Source organism: Rhipicephalus microplus, chromosome 2 (assembly GCF_043290135.1).
Source record: "Rhipicephalus microplus isolate Deutch F79 chromosome 2, USDA_Rmic, whole genome shotgun sequence".
Lineage (NCBI taxonomy): Eukaryota > Metazoa > Arthropoda > Arachnida > Ixodida > Ixodidae > Rhipicephalus > Rhipicephalus microplus.
Window position 1 is genome coordinate 287,453,722 of NC_134701.1, and position 16,540 is coordinate 287,470,261.

The 16,540-nt window shown below is 40.2% G+C and overlaps 1 protein-coding gene across 1 annotated transcript in view; it reads left to right on the top strand.

Moving 5' to 3' along the window:
• LOC119177604 (uncharacterized) overlaps window positions 1–16,540 on the top strand; it is a 41,745-nt gene that overhangs the window by 4,637 nt on the left and 20,568 nt on the right. Inside the window, exons 5-10 of the mRNA XM_037428903.2 lie at window positions 2,416–2,481; window positions 2,592–2,776; window positions 2,886–2,962; window positions 3,065–3,138; window positions 6,892–7,049; window positions 12,166–12,432. Of these exons, the coding sequence (XP_037284800.2) occupies window positions 2,416–2,481; window positions 2,592–2,776; window positions 2,886–2,962; window positions 3,065–3,138; window positions 6,892–7,049; window positions 12,166–12,432 (827 nt within the window). The remainder of the gene's footprint in view (window positions 1–2,415; window positions 2,482–2,591; window positions 2,777–2,885; window positions 2,963–3,064; window positions 3,139–6,891; window positions 7,050–12,165; window positions 12,433–16,540) is intronic.

The window sequence follows — 16,540 nt, forward strand, 5'->3', positions numbered from 1 at the left end:
ACCTGCCGACGAAGAGCTGCTGATGTTGTGGTCAGTGCTTAATGAAGATGTGTCGTGTCTAGACCACTTAATACAGACGATGTTGCGGAGACGTCCGGGTGCGTCCGCGATGAGGTGACCATTGCGCGTGTAGGTGTTGTGGAAAGTGGCGAGAGCGGCAACTCAGGCAGCACGGCTGAGCAGCCTACCCAAGCTCTCTCACCAGAGGAGGTCCAACAGATTTTACAGTCGCTCCGGTACTTTCTTTCCACAAAAAACTTTTTGCTCTGCTACGTGAAGCCCATCGAGAAAAATGTACGCAAGCTTCATGTGAATCGATGAAAGCTATGGCTTTTCCACAAACAGGTACATAGTTGCACTACCTTACTTGCATGCAAGAAAAATGTTTTGACCTCTCTTTTGTCTTTCTTTTCTCAACCTGCTTATAACAATAATTGGTTATAACAATGGGATTTCATTAGCCCTTAGACATCGTTATAAGGGGACTGCCGTGTGTATTTTCGCTTTGATGATGGCATCACACTTGTCACTTAAGGAGGGCATTAGCTTACTTCTAGGTGCATGCAATGGATAGATGGACAGGCAACATGGTAGTTATATTCAGTGTGTCGGAACAGAATCAAAATAAAAAAAGACAAAATATTTTTGATTGGAATGAAGACAATGAAAATGTTATTCATTGTTTCGTTTCGGAGTAAAACAGGATTTTCTTCAATCGTTTTTTGGTTCATGGAAAAACTTGGCAATTCGAAATTATTTAGATCAACCAACGTGAGCAATAATGAATACCTCAAATTGCAGTAACAGCACGTTTTTCAAGCAGGGATATTTAAATAAAGATGGGCTGAAATTGTGGAAAAAATGAAAACAGTGAAAACGAGAGATGTTTATATTAACGCACGTAGACTTTTGTGTGCCTCTCACACTTGCCAGCATGAAGAGCCTGAGAGAATTTTCGGCGCTTGCTTTTTTCATCAGAACAGTGGCCTCGCACATCAGAGAAACAATCAATGATCCGCTGTTTCTGCGATAACGCTCACTCCCTTGACACAAAGCGTTAAGAGAAACAATTTGTTACTGGCTGTTGAAAAAACTAATAGTATGACTTTGAAGAGTACTGGTTCGGACTGCTTGGTGAGAATCAGTTGCACAGTTACTTCCGTTCCTCTGAGGGATGTGCTTTACCCTTGTCTCAGTTTTTAAAGAGGAGCACTATTATTTGTTTAACCTCAAATCTTGCATACCAATAAAAACCGTTACGGAACATAATTTTTTTCGTTCATGACATTCATGTACGTCTTTGACCATCAAAGACGTATCTGTATGTGGTGTCCTGTAGGTTTAAAGCAGATATCTTTGTAAATTATTCCTCTTGCGTGTGCGTTCACACTGAAGGAATACGTAAATATCTTTCCTTAGGCTAATGTCTCTTGTTTTTTTTTTATTCTTTACTACAATGATGTGCTGGCTAGGTTTGGTTTCGTTCTTCAGCTTGTCCATGCTTGTTGCGCCCACAAAACGGATGGCTTGTCACTTTAGAATTTTTCAAAGCATGACTGATTCGTTACTCTCTTGTTTATTGCTCCTTAGTATGCAATTAGAGGTGTTTCCATGCAAGCACTCACTAACACAAACAATGTCTGTTGTGGTTTTATTTCCCATTTTGGGGATTTGCATAAACTGCTTTTGTCTCAGTAGTGATAAAATGAAGGATTGATGTGTAGGTATGCTTTTGCTTTCCAGACAACTACACAGTGTTTTTCAGTGCACTCACCTGCGCAGTTTGCTATTACACTAGTTTTTCTGCTGCAAATGAGTGTAGCAACTAATCTCTGCTCTGAATCGCTGCTCGGCGGTGAAATCGGAACTTTATTCGGTAAAAGTCAGCCCGTCATACGAGGAGTTATTTTCTGGTCAAGACTCGGATATCGATGACTGAGCGGCACCTCAAAAGTGTTTGCGGTGAGACGATGCTGAATAGATCAAAAGGAGCTTTTCTCTACCCCGTGTTTACACTTAATGCCACATCTTGTGCTTACTTTTGTGCACTGGTGAATACACAGACATTTATTTTGGTGCACAACTTTTTAACTACTTCATAGGGCTTTTTAAAATTTATCTTGATGTTGCTCATAAATAAGCCATGTGTATATAACACAACACATTTTTTTTGTCACTTTACTGTTATCTAAAAAAATTTTAGACAATCCTTTTTTATTTCTTGAATAGGTTTGCCTGAAAAATTAAATTCAGCAATAAAAAATGCATATTTTTGTGATACATTTCGCAAAAAAATTGACCCTCGAAAGATTGATGAGTTTTAAGAAATAGCAATAAAATAGTAAATACTGGTCATTTGAGGTTTTAAGCGTGTAAACATTTATCAAGACATTTTTTTTTTTCTCTTTCATTCAGATTGTGAGAGTGCCCGAGACTGTTGAGGGGACATTGGATGTCTCGTTTCTTGAAGAGAAGCTTAAGGTAAGTGGAAATGTAATGGAATTAAACAACAACAACAATAAAAAAAGTTGCAGCCTGATGTGCGTAAGATTGAAAATGTCTATTCTTTTTTTTGTGTTTTTTTATTACAGGAATATGCTGAAAACAAGGAGAGGCTTTTAATAGGTTGTTTCACGGCAGCATCCAATATTACAGGCATCCTGTTGGACAATGTTGAAATCACAGTTCTGCTACATAGCTATGGTGCCCTTGCATTTTGGGATTTTGCATCTGCGGCACCTTATATAACTGTTGACATGAATCCGGTTATTCCTGGGTGAGCTCTAGAATTAACTCTCTTTTTTTAGCAATATTATCAACACGCATGCTGCAAACTTTTGTCGTTGTTCAAAACATGTCATGACTGCACAAATCGATTTTCCTAGCATCAAACAGGGGCTGGCATACAAGGATGCCATTTTCATATCACCCCACAAGTTTGTAGGTGGTCCCGAAACACCTGGTGAGTTACTTGCATCATGACATTGCATTGTGGTTTTTATTAGGACCTCCTTTTCGTATGTGCCTTGTGCTGTTTAGTATTAACTTTGTTTCGTTACTGCAGGTGTTCTTGTCGCAAAAAAGAAGCTGTTTGTCAACAGAGTGCCATCTGGATGCGGCGGTGGCTCCGTATTTTTCGTAAGATTTTGATGAATTTTTGCTTTGCATGAAGTGATTGGCATGAAGCACTTCGGGCGTTTTGTTTTCTCAAAAGGTGCTATATCCTGGACCTTGACCCCATAGTTAGCATGGGAGTATATATTCACCTGATGCTCACTTTGAAGACAACCTCAACATTGCCTCTAGTTAGCTCAACAAAGATACAGTTAAAATGCAGAGTAGATCCTATAAAGAACCTTTACACTGATTTAAACAAAAATTGCTTCATTTAATACAGAAACATTAGTTTTTGCTGACTGAAGCAAGCAGAAACTTAGCAACAGAATCATTACCTTTTATGCTTTTCCTAAAATTGCCAAAGACTTAGAAGAAAAGAGATAAAATAAAGTGCAGTGTTCACAAATATGTAACTCAGAATAAAAATGGACGTTTAATCTTTCTTACTGCATCTGTTAACTCTTTTGTTACCACGCCTCTTCAAATCAATCACTGGTGATCGACGTTTTGGATCGTAAATTTTGGCATGTTTAAATTGTTTCTCGTGTGCCCAGCAGTTTCTAGTAGTTAGTCCAGCCACTCAAGTTGAAGAATCAATTTGAATTTGCCCATTTTGGCAACATAGTGATTTTTGACAGACCTGCACGTGAACCAATGTGCGTGTGCTGTTGGGAAAATTCACTTGGCTGGCGAACTTTACAGAAATGCGTGCCCCTCGTGCTTATGCTGCAGTAACACAAAAGTTCTGTAATCAAAAGAACCTTTGCAAGTCAAATGTCAAATTAAAGTGTCAGCTTCACAATCTGACAGTCTTGAGCAGTGATAAGTGCCAAAAATTCATGCCAGCTATTCAATAGAGAGCTGTTGCTGGGAGTCGGGGAACTTCATTCTACAAAAAATATTTTCAAAGGTCCAGCGCATGTATAACGTGTGGAGGGGGCCTTCTCAGTCAGTTTCAGCAGTTTTGGTTTCGCTTGTATTGTTATATCAGACACAGGGCCGCCTCTAGTGTCACTAGTCGCTCCTATGGCATGGTCGTTCTACGTGCATAGGTGCGCTCCTATGCTGCAAAAAACAAGCGCCGCTCAAAACTGTCTTGAATTGAGTGATGACGAGGTTAGAGTTCGTTGATGACAGCACCTCAGCTTCTGGTTTTATGGCGATGATGTTTTGCGTCACCCTCAGACATCCACAGCCGTTCATGAACTTGTTTTGTTTGTGGCCTCAAGTTGTCTCCTCCTATGCAAATGCGTAGCTAATGATCATTCTGCACAATCTTATAGCTGCTTTGGTTACGTGCGAGGTCCACATGTCGCTGGAGCACGGTATGCTAGTGCCGGCTGCAGAGCTTCTCCTGACGACATGAAGGCCACTGGAGCACGTCTTAGCCCTGACTACAGAGCAGTGCGAAACATTTCAGAACTGCATGTGAAATTGTTCATTTTTTTAATATTATGTGCAAAAATGCAAAGAAATATTCTTGGATGCATATATTGAACGTCAGTGTATGCAGAGTGAGGTGGCTCATGGAAATAAGTGATGCTAGACGAAATATCGAAGTTCATTGGATATCTGATTTACACTCAAACCTCAACAACATATACCATAAAATCCCGAGCAAGTGCCCCCTTCCTTCTTCAGAAGATATCAAATAATCAGCTTCTTCTTCCTTTCCACCATTTTAACTGTTTTATTCACTGTTTTTATATGCCCAATGAAAATAAATGAAAACAGTGAATGCATGTGAATTCAATTAAGCATTTCACTTGAAGTGCGGGTGTGCATTCTTTATTATTAGTAGCTGTTCCGCTGCCATCTTGAATATTGATCGTTGACCGAGCGAATCCCCTTCCTCCTCCCCAAATGTCATTGAATTATCATTGGCTGTATACAGGACGCTTGCTCAAAATTTCACGGCAGTTGTCACCTACCTTTTTTCTGCTGTAGCACCTACTGCCTTTAGTCAATACTATTTCAAAATGAACCTCTTTGATCCTCGTGATTCTTGGTACAGCTGGCAGCCTTACTGTGAGCGAACAGGTTTGCATAAAGGTTCTTTCCTTGCATTAAAGAGGCCCTGCAGCATTTTTTCAAGTAGTCGTAAAATGGATTTAGTAATAGAGCTTATCGCCTCACGAATTTGTCGTCGCAAAAATTTTTATAATCCTTTTAGTACGAGCAGAGTTACAAAGATATGTCGCACGCTACAATTGCATTCTCTCTTCTCTCGTCTTGACGAAAGTGCCGGAAACAAAGTAGCGAGGGATGACATGAGGAAGAAAAATACGTCAAGGGCGCCTCAGGACTTTCAGCTCTTTTTTTTTCTATCTTTCTTTTTTTCCTGGAATACGCAACTTTTGAGTGCGATTGTGCACCCATGCATGGACAAGTCATGGCCTCCCACGGCTGCCCTAGTAATGACCGAACATGCTCAAATCAGCCTATGGCTAATATAATGGCTATGACGAGTGATTTCTGAGCTTGTAGCGTTATTTTTCAAGAGAAAAGAAAGCAATTCTTACCTGACTTTGAGAAGTTATTGTAATTTCTAAGTTGCATGCTGCGCTAAAATATTTCCCTCTCGTGTTCTCTGGTTCCTCGACTACCAACCAGCAGCATTTTCTGACCAGGTTTAAGAAGTGCCTTTAAGTTGCATCAAATAAATAAGCAAGCCCTTAAGTTTTCATTTCTTCCATTCATTCATAACGAGGATCTCATTCTGGCAAACTGAATGCCTTCAAGTAGTATGAGAGAACTTATTGGTCAGCTGTCTGCCTGTAAAAGGATCACAAGCTATGTGAACCAGCTGATAAATGAGTGTTACACACTAGCCATCATGGCTAGAGCAATGCTAACTAATACTCCCAGGTTTGCATGCACATTTGCATGCACATAAATACCTAAACAAGTGGACGATAGAATGACTGCAGCCATAGTTAAGTTGGTCTGGCACGTTATTCAAAGGTTGCAGGTTTGATCCCTGCCGGCAACAAATCCTCGTGTCCACTTTACTCTCTTCACATCACAATTACAATACGCTTAATAGAGTACAGTCAAAGGAGCCCTGAAACACTTTTTAAAGTAGCCATGAAATAAATTCACTGAAGTAGCTTATTGCCTCACGAATTCACTGTCGCAAAAATTTTTAGAATATGTTCGGTATGAGCGAAGTTGAAATTTGTCACATGCTGCAATTGCATTTTCTCTTCTCTGGTTCCGACGTAAGTGCTGGAAACAAAGCAGGGAGAGATGGCACGGGGCTAAGAAATACGTCATGTGCGCTTTGTGACCTTGGGCACTTTTTTTTTTTTCTTCAAATATGTGGCGTTTCATTGCGATCGTGAGCGCGCAGGCAAGTCACGGCCTTTTGCGGTGGCCTGAGTAATGACCAAGCGCTATGCTCAAATCAACCAATGGCTGGGACGAGTGATTTTGGAGCTTGTATAGTCATTTGTCAAGAGAAGAAAAAGCAATTTTTAGTTAGCTTGGAGAATTTATTGTGAATATCAGGCTGGCACGCTGTATGATAATATTTGGCTCACATTTTCTTGGTAGCCTCAACTACCGATCATCAGCGTTCACTGACAATGCTAAAAAAATGTTACATGGCCCCTTTAATGTTTTTTGTCTCTTACTTGGCTTCATAATCTGTTGGCTTTAATTGGGGTTGTAGCAAATTTTATAGTTTGTCTTTTTAAGGGCTTGACCAATATCTGTTGTTCTTGAGCAAGACTCTTGTGGAGTGTGCTTTGCCACCCACTCAATTCATTTCAGGTTTCAAGGAAAGACCATCGTTACCTTCAAGAAATCGAAATGAGGGAAGAAGGTGGGACACCATCAATTGTTGGGGCCGTCCGCTGTGGTCTCGTGTTCCAGCTGAAAGCGGCAATAGATCAGGAGTTTCTTTCTTCAAAAGAAGAAAAGCTGTGCAGGTTTGTGGTTCTCAGAGCATCAATGCTTGCATGCTTTTGATCACCAAAGCATCACTGTTTGCATAGTTGATGGTCAATGGCATCATAGGGGACAGCAATGCTATCAGAAGCTCAGTAATAGTCCTCGTTACTTGTTAACTTACACAGTGATCTTTCAGGAACGTGTGCAAGGTTGCCCCAGAGGGGTTGATTTGTAAGCATGACGGAGACACCATGGGTAATAAAAAGTGCCCAAAAAGCATTCATAAACCTATAGTTTGCTGTGTCTTGCATTACGTCACTGGTAACTGGAAATAAGGAACAGAAAGAATTGATAAGATGTAATAGGTGGGTTGGTTTTATAGGCAAAGGATCAGACAGGATTGATTTATTCTTGAATATTTAGCCTAGCTAAGTCGGTTTTATTCTTAATGCCGTGTACTTATTATTATACTCTGCTTTTTGTGTCATGGTGTTATGTAATGTTTGGTATAGACACACACCTACTTAAGTTATTTATATTCTAATCGTGAGAATTCTTAAATTTAGGACGTCATGTAATTTTCTACTGGAAATTAAAATGCTGTGACACATCTGTCTTGTTTTGGCCAGATAAACAGAGGTGTAATGTCATGATATCTCCACTGCTTTACAAAACACTATCATGGAATCATTTCTTATAAGAGAGAAAAACTTCACGAAATTCAGACAGACACAAGATGAAGAAGGCATGACGCGAGCGCTTCCTTATCTTGTGTCTGTCTGAATTTTGCACTGTTTTTCCCCTCTTATAAGCATGAACCAATTCGCTCAAGCCGCAACCCTAGGAATCATTCTATTTTTGATTGGAAGACTTGCAAGAGCTTGTGAACACCTTGCAGCATCAGGTTTTGATATGGCATTGTGATTGCACTAATGGTTGTTGCAGAGGCTCCAGGCATGAGCTCCAGCCCCTCCAAGAAATGCCCCTTGATTTATTAGCAGTGTACATGGGAAAATGACACCGATCAGAAGTGTTCACCCCTGCACTGCAACAGCAAGCTCATGGCTCTTCATAAAACAGCACATATAAGAATACGGGATAAAAAGACACCAAGATCAGGACAAGTGCTCAAGAGCAATTGTCCTGATCTCTTTTTGTCCTGTGCTCTTATGTGCGTTCGGCCCCGCCGCGGTAGTCTAGTGGCTAAGGCACTCGGCTGCTGACCCACAGGTCGCGGTATTGAATTCCAACTGCGGCGGTGGCATTTCAGATGGAGGGGGAAATGCTGTAGGCCCGTGTGCTCAGATTTGGGTGCATGTTAACCCCAGGTGGTCGAAATTTACAGAGCCCTCCACTACGGCGTCTCTCATAATCATATGATGCTTTTGGGACATTAAACTCCACATATAAATTAATCAATCAATCAGTCAATCTTATGTGCGTTCTGTTTTATGAAGAATGATGAATAACCGACACGCCTGAACCTTCTCCTTTTTGGATCTCATGGCAGTGGCAGTGCTGCTTAGGCATAGGCACAGAAAAGGAAATATATTGCCACGCGTTCCATTTCCCAAGTTTGGTTATCGTCCCAAAACACTACACAATTCTCAGCGCAAACCGCGCCTGCAGTTTTCGAGAAGCTTCCGGACTGTAGTAGATCATTTCGATAAGATCACGGCCACTCTGCGAACAGTACAGATTATTCTGGAACCTACGCCACCACCAGCGATAACGATAACGCTTCGCCGCTTGTCAGTAGTTGATCGACGGCCGACGCTCCGTTCGCCGCTATCAGTCCAAGACTGCTACTGTTATCGGACTTTCTGTTTACCGGGCACAGGTTCGCCCAAATAAACAGTTAAATTCCAACGCAAAGTCTCCTGTCTTCGGCCACGTCACGACCCCGTGACAATATAGAAGATGAAGCTCCCATTACAACAGGCATCGGTAGGCATTCAGATAACATCACAAAAATACAAAATAACATGTGCTGATGGAGGCACTTTGATTGGCGGTGCCTTGTGGCACGAAGCCACATTTGCAAAAATAAAGAAAAGGAAGTGATACTTGCCAGATGCGCTGAGCGAGCGCAGAAACGAATGGAACTGACCGTGCTCTGTGTCCGCTCTCCGTGTCTGCAGCTGAACAGCAGCGACGCTCTTGACTGGTTCCCTTGGAAGCTGAAACAGTGGCAATTCTATTCCTTGACTTTAGACATCGCCAGCATGAAGTAACTCTCTGGCAATGTGACGCTATCTAGTTGCCTCTAGCAGCGGAGTTGCCCCTCCCATATATTTCCTGCTCCATAGACACAGGCCACGCTTCACTACAATCAAAGCAATATCTTGTAATCTGCTCTTGATACTCTTTCTTGCCCCCTGTGAGCTATTTTTTATTTATGTAAACATTTTTTCCAAATCTTCGCCAATGAACACTTTCATTTTTTCAAGGTTTTTTCACTGTTCTAGCTTGCTAACAGTCCTTCTTGGGCCCAAGTTGTCATAATCATCATACTGACCTATTTTTAGCTCTCCTCACAGCTTCCCTCACACCATGTGATTGTTTAACATGCTCAACAGTGTTTTACTCTCCTTAGCAATAATACAAGGCTTGCCCAGCCTCACTTTCTCGCTGTGTAAATCAGTAAAATCATCCATCATTGATTATCTTTCTCTCTCCTAAAAGCACCCTGAACTACAAATGATGCATGCTGGTTTTAATCCAGGTTTGCTTACTATGGGGCTCGATGATGACTGTAGCACTGGCGAATGCAGAGAAACCAAAGTGTTGGATACTTCCTCCTGAAATCGATTCCCATGTTGACTGCAGTGTCATACGTACATCGGCAATCTGGCAGTGTATATTCCCTTCAGGCAGAAATTACGCAAATGCATCATATTCACATGGGATGATTTCAAAACACTCAGTATTACATTCCAAGAAACTGAATGAGAACACATGATGTTTTGTGGGAGTTTCAACTATTAGTGTTAATTGACATGTAATTAAAAATATGTAATTATTCTTCAATCATGCAGCTTCAGTCCTTGCATATAAAGAATCAACTGTTAGGCCCAAAATGAATGCACGGTTTGTTTTTGATTGTATTTTTTTAAGCAAAGCAACGAATACTCTTGACGTTGGTGTTGGAATGCAGCACTTTCAACGATCATTAAATATTGTAGCGTTTCCAGCAAAGTAATCCTATGCAGTTATGCGCAGCACAGCAGTTGTCTACTCAAGAGGCCTGCACGAATGTGCGCAGTTTCAAGCCATTTGAAGGAACACATAGTGCTTAAGGTGCCTCCAAATTTCATGTGTATGATCGTACTCACCGCCACTGAAGGGATTATGGTGCAAAGGCAGTAACTGTTGAGTGATTGTGAATAATGAATATATTGAGCGTGCTTGTGGTGTAATCACTATGAGGACCTTAAAAATAAGAATATTTTAAGCTTGTTAGAACTACACAAGAAATGCGTATTTGTGCATTACAATTTCATTTTGTGCACAACTGACTTGAAGGGCCCTGCTCAATGGCCTGCATACAGTGGTGCCTTATAGACCACATTTCTGAATTTGGGAAAGGCCATTTGTTTCTGTATGATAAAACTTGATTTTGTTGTACACTAAGTCTAGCAGTGTTATTTGCTAAAGTCACTGTAGTTTTCAGCTATTGTTTGAACGGTTTGTAACTGATAGTTATGAGATCAAAAAGTGCAGTGGTGGCTTGCGGTACCAAGGCCACAATATGCAGAACAGTTCTGGCACTGCAATATGTTGCTTAGAAGGATAGACTGTTGGCTGAGTTGGCAAAATTATGATGAAAAATAGCACGAAAACAATGTGAGACAAGATGAAGAAAACTACGAAGAGAACACAATAAAAAGAACAAATATTCAAGGAAGCAAAAGCACAGGGTCACCACGAAGAAAACCAAAAACCTCAGATCTGCATATTCAAGTACCTTATCTCAGCCTTGTGCAAGAGATGACTTCGCCACACAGCAATATGTTAGCAATACAGTATATAGCAAGCTGCATTTTAATTGGAATCGGTATGCCACCTCGCTGGATAAGTTTAATGCATATGCAGATTTCTGTTGTCTGCTTTTACTTTGAATTTGCTATTTTACGAAATTCTGTGTACCTGCATTTATCTTTTGTTACTGTGATCAATTCATCTCCGGGTGGTACAAGGAATGCATTGTAATTCAAAACTGTACGCGTCATTTTGGTGCAAGGTCCTGAAGAGTTTGAAGTCACACAAAAACATTTTAGTCAGCTCAACAAATGTAGTCTCAAAAGTGTATGTATAAAGCTGCTTTCACAGAAAATTTCGAGGTTCACATAATTAGACATCTTTACTGTCTAATTCTATAATGACTAATGCTTTTCTTACCAATTGCCAAAAGTGATGCATATTCACTTGTTGGAGGTCATTCCCAGGATTTTGGGACATCCTTACATGGCATCATCTCTTCGCGGCAGCAATTGCATCCTACAATAATTGAATGTATGGGGAAAATCATATCTGACAGAAAAAAAAAGCTATTCGAAAATCACTCTAGGGTATTGCAGCTGGAGCGACTGGAGCATTCTGGCAAAATTGCAGTACCACACTGCAAAGCATGTGGCCTCTCTGAACAATTGAACACCGCACATTTGAAACACCCGAGGTCCCATTGTTAAATATTAAGCACCATGCGATTTGTAGTGCGATACTGTAATTTTACGTGAATATTCCAGTGGGTTTTTGCTACTTATGACAGGAAGTCATTTTTGGCAACCGGCATTTTCACCAGGTATGATTTTTTTTTTGTCTATTTCCTATTCAGTAATGGCAGGCCACTGCTGTTGTGGACAAGAGAGTGCACCACATGCAAATACTATCCCCAAATCCTGGTTATAGAAGCGTGGCATTGGATGGCAGGCTGTAAAAATCTCAAAGGTGGTTTGTTGTGACATTTACCATAGCTGCAACCTCCAAATATATGAACTGTCTACTTTGGAATTGGAAAATTACCAGCCTGGCAGGTTGGGTAAAACTGTTTGAGCAGAATATTCTGCTCATATGCTACAGCCAGTGTACTAATTTAGCCAAAGTTTGTCGCAGCTGGAGAAAAGGCAGCTGTGTGCTTTTTCACTGCTGCAGAAAGATGTGGAGTGCTTGGCAAGATGTGCCCAACTTGGTGGTCCTGGGTAACCGGAATGTTCGCCGCCTGCCCATTGTGTCCTTCCTAATTCGCCATCCTGAATCAGGCCTTTTCCTGCACCACAACTTTGTCTGTGCGCTGCTCAATGACATCTATGGCATCCAAGCTCGAGGTGGCTGTGCCTGTGCTGGTCCCTATGCACAAGACCTCCTGGGCATTGATGAAAACTTGGCCACTCGCTATGAGGAACTTCTTGCTGAAAACAGGTGTGCTTGCTCATGCTCAAGTTCTTGTGTACTTCTTTACCGTTCTCTTGACGATGGGATGTTTTAGGACTGCAGACAGAAGCAATTGACATCACTGTATCACAAATGAAATGAATGAAGTCTTGAAGAAAGACATCTTGGCATTGGATGCCAAGGTTGCAGTCACTTTTTTTTTTGCTTAAGAAAAAAAAATGCTGTTTAATAGTTTTTGAAAAAGGTATTGGTAGGCATATTTAAGAAAAATTGCCAAGTTGCAAATACAGCAGCCAGGCATGCATAGGTGATGTCACTGTTGTCACTACTGAGGCTTAAGTTCTGGTAAGTTTATTTGTAAAAGGGTTCAGTATTTGTGGTAAACCTAAAAGGGCCCTCAAACACTTTTTCAATTAACCATGGAATCAATTCAATGGAAGAGTTTATTGCCTCTTGAATTTAATGCCGCAAATATCTTAAGAATCCGTCCAGTGCGAGTGGAGTTACTAAGATTTGTCGCATACTGCAATTGCATTCTTTCTTCTCTCGTCCCGACGAAAGCGCTGGAAGCTAAGCAGGGAGTGATGGAAGGGGCAAAAAAAAAAAACCGTCATGCGTGCCTCGTGACCTGAAGCACTTTTTCTTTTTTTTTTCGTATGCACGACTTTTTCAGTGAGATAGCGGGCGCACGCTCGGGCAAGTCGCAACCTCCAGCCGCGATAGCTGTAACGACCGAGCGCACCATGTTCAAATCAGCCTATGGCTGATAGATGGACTTTCTACAAATGATTTTTGAGCATATTCCATCATTTGTCGAGAGAAGAGAGAGCAATTTTTAGCTGAATTTGATAATTCATTGTTAATTCCAGTCTGCGTGCTGCGCTTTAACATTTGGCTTGCATGTTAACGGGAACCTCTACTACCGATCGGTAGCGTTTTCTGACCATGCCCAAAAAGTGTTGCAGGGCCCCTTTAAAGTTAGTAAGCATTGCCTGATTCAAAATTTTGGCTAACTAACCCTCTGAGGTTCACTGCCATAAATGAACAATGCTCCGAGCAAATTCCAAATGATTGATACTTTATAATTATAGCACTATCTTTGTGGTTGAAAAAAGTCACAGATAACACTAGAAATGAGAAATACGTCCACAGACCCATAATCTCTGCATGCGATTTTACTGTTGCCAACAGTTCGAGGTTTTGAAGGAGTACTGACAAAAAATCTTGCTGCCGAGATAGCCTGCGAGATCAGTTCACGTGAGCATGCATGTATCATCTATACCAACAGCGAATATAACTTGGAAGTTATTTTAAATTAATTTTAAAGTTTGCAAGAACTCTCTAATCCATCGCTCTGTTGACAACCTCAAAGGGGCCCTTCGGGTCCCCCTACTTTCCTCACACAAACATGCTGTTGCAGGTTATGACGACGTCATAGCCGCCATTTTTCTTTGGCCGCATTCGCTACAGCAGGCTATTACTCGGAAGTTGCTCACAAGTCCGTGGCAGTGGCACATGAGTTGAATGTTTACTGTTTCATGGTATTGCTGTCCCATTTCCTGTTCAAAGAAACTTCTTATGTGAACCGCATGTGAGTGCTTCACAGTTCTGTGTGCTGACCTGGTCGAGCATTGCACCCACTAGGTGGTGATAGTTGCATCTGGTGGCTTGTTGTTTTTGAAACCGTAACTGACATTGATAAGTAGTAACGAGCCTGTAATTAATTATCCTTCATGCACTGCAGAAAATGATGTGTCGTGTTATGACTAACATGCCCTGAGGAACGCATTGCAGCAAAAAAAACGTGAGACCAAAATTTTTTTTTCAGTACTCTAGTAAACACATTGTGCACACTTTCATGATGACACATAAACACAAAAGTCCTAAAGACAACATGATCAGATTGTGAATAGAAGCATGTCTGATCATGTGCCTATGCCAGTGTGGTAGCTCTGGCCAGAAGACACAGATCTGGAAGACTCAAGTGCATTGAACATATGTGATATTTTCCAATAGCAAATACATATTCCAGGGGCCATGCTTTGCTAGCGGGAATCTGAAACATCATGGCTTTCTCAATAGATGTGGTTCGACATATATATATAGGGGCTGAACTACATTCATGCTCAACCTATCTTTGAGCAAACATGGTATGTTCAGCAGCTTGACAAATACAGAAGAAACACAGCAATTCTCAAAATGTAATGGATGATGTACTAAGTGAACAAATGATTGTAAAATTAAGATAACTTTTAATAAGCATACTTTCATGCACTGATATTTTTTTTATTTTTGCTTTGTTAACTCTCATTACCATTTTAAAAATTGTAATTCTTCATTGGTTTAGGGAAGAAGTCTTCTGCCAGTTTAAAGAGTGCTCTAGTATTAATTGCAGCATATTGACCTATGCATTATAAAATGCTCTTTCCAAGAGTATAAATAGCTGAGCTAGAAAAGTATTATGAAGTATCCAAATATTCAAGTATTCAAGTGTAATTTTTTGTTGCCGGCTGATGAACACATGAATGAAGAAAACTGTATATATACAAAGGTATTTAAAACAAATAAAGTTCAGAATATACATTTCGGAGATAAATGATGCAGGAATAGTATAAGAAATAATAAATACTCTTTAAAACATTATTTATTTATTTATGTATTTATTTATTAATTTATTTATTCAAAATACCTTACAGACCCAACAGGGCATTGTGTAAAGGGAGCATAAAAGGAATAGATACATGAATTGGTACAATTTTCAAATTAACAATAACATAAACTAATTGTCAATTATTATACAAGTCCTAATAGGAATAACAATGAGAAAATATTAATAATAATTTTTATAGGAATAGAACAGCAATGAAAATCAGATGAGTATACATGTGAGATAATGACGTAAAACAAGCTAAAAAAGCAAGCACAAATTGTGAAAAGACTTTCCATTATTCAATGGAAAGATCGCTCAAGAATACACAACAGAACTGAATACAACAGAATGTTAGTATTCAAACCATCAAAAAAAAAGTTTAAAGTAAGAGAAAAAAAGCGAGATACTAGTAGTGAATAAACGCGTAGATGCTGATTTTGATAAGAATGAAACGAGCAGTTAATCCTGGAAATGGGTGAGTAGAAGGTGCCGGAATTTTTCTCGATTCCATTCAGCTACGATTTCATCTGGAAGGCTGTTCTACATGCGGGTGACACGGGGGAGTGCAGATGAGTTAAAAATGTATGTTTTACCGTACATGCATGTGAATGAAAGATGATTATTCAGTATCTTTGATGTGAATGCAGATGTTTGCAATGTCATTGATAAAGGCCTTGGTTCATGTACGTATTTATGAAATAATGAAAGGAGGTTTATATCACGTTGGCTGCTCAAAAGGGAAAGTGATAAGTTTTTTTAATTTCTGTTATGTTTGCGCTATGATCGTAGTTTTGTGAGATGAATCTAGCGGCTCTATTCTGGATCGACTCCAGCATGTTAGTCAAAAAACTGTAATGAGGGGACCAAACTGCTGAAGCGAATTCGAGCTGAGGGCGAACAAATGTTACGTAAGCTAATGCATGTATATTTGTAGGCGTCTTACGTAGATTGCGGCGTATGTAGCCTAATGATCGTGAGGCATCACTGCAGATGTTGGTGATGTCGGTAGTCCAATATTAGATGTGAACTCAATATTAGATGTGAAGGTTACACTTAAATATTTGTTACTGTGAACATACACTATAAAGCCTGAAATGAGGCACTGCTTCGTGTCTGTGATGAAGGATTTCTAGGTTTTTCGTGAGATGCAGGTGCACTTGTGCACTTTTCACATAAAATTAACGTTTTTATGAGAAGAGCCTGCTGGTGTTCTAATATAGGTAGATGCCTCGGTTGAGAATAATGCCTGAATGAATCAGAAGTCAAATGAACTTCACCATGGGGAGTTTGCCTCGAGTCACCTCTTTCCACGAGCCACTACTGTCCTCTTAGGTTGGCATTGCAAAATATGCATCCAAGCATATTTATATATATATTATTATATATAATTTATATTTTTGAGACAGAACTTATTGCCGCTAGTGCACTAAAACTGTATGCTCTTTTTTCAAGAACAGTAAAACCGCAAATTTCATCAGCCGCGAC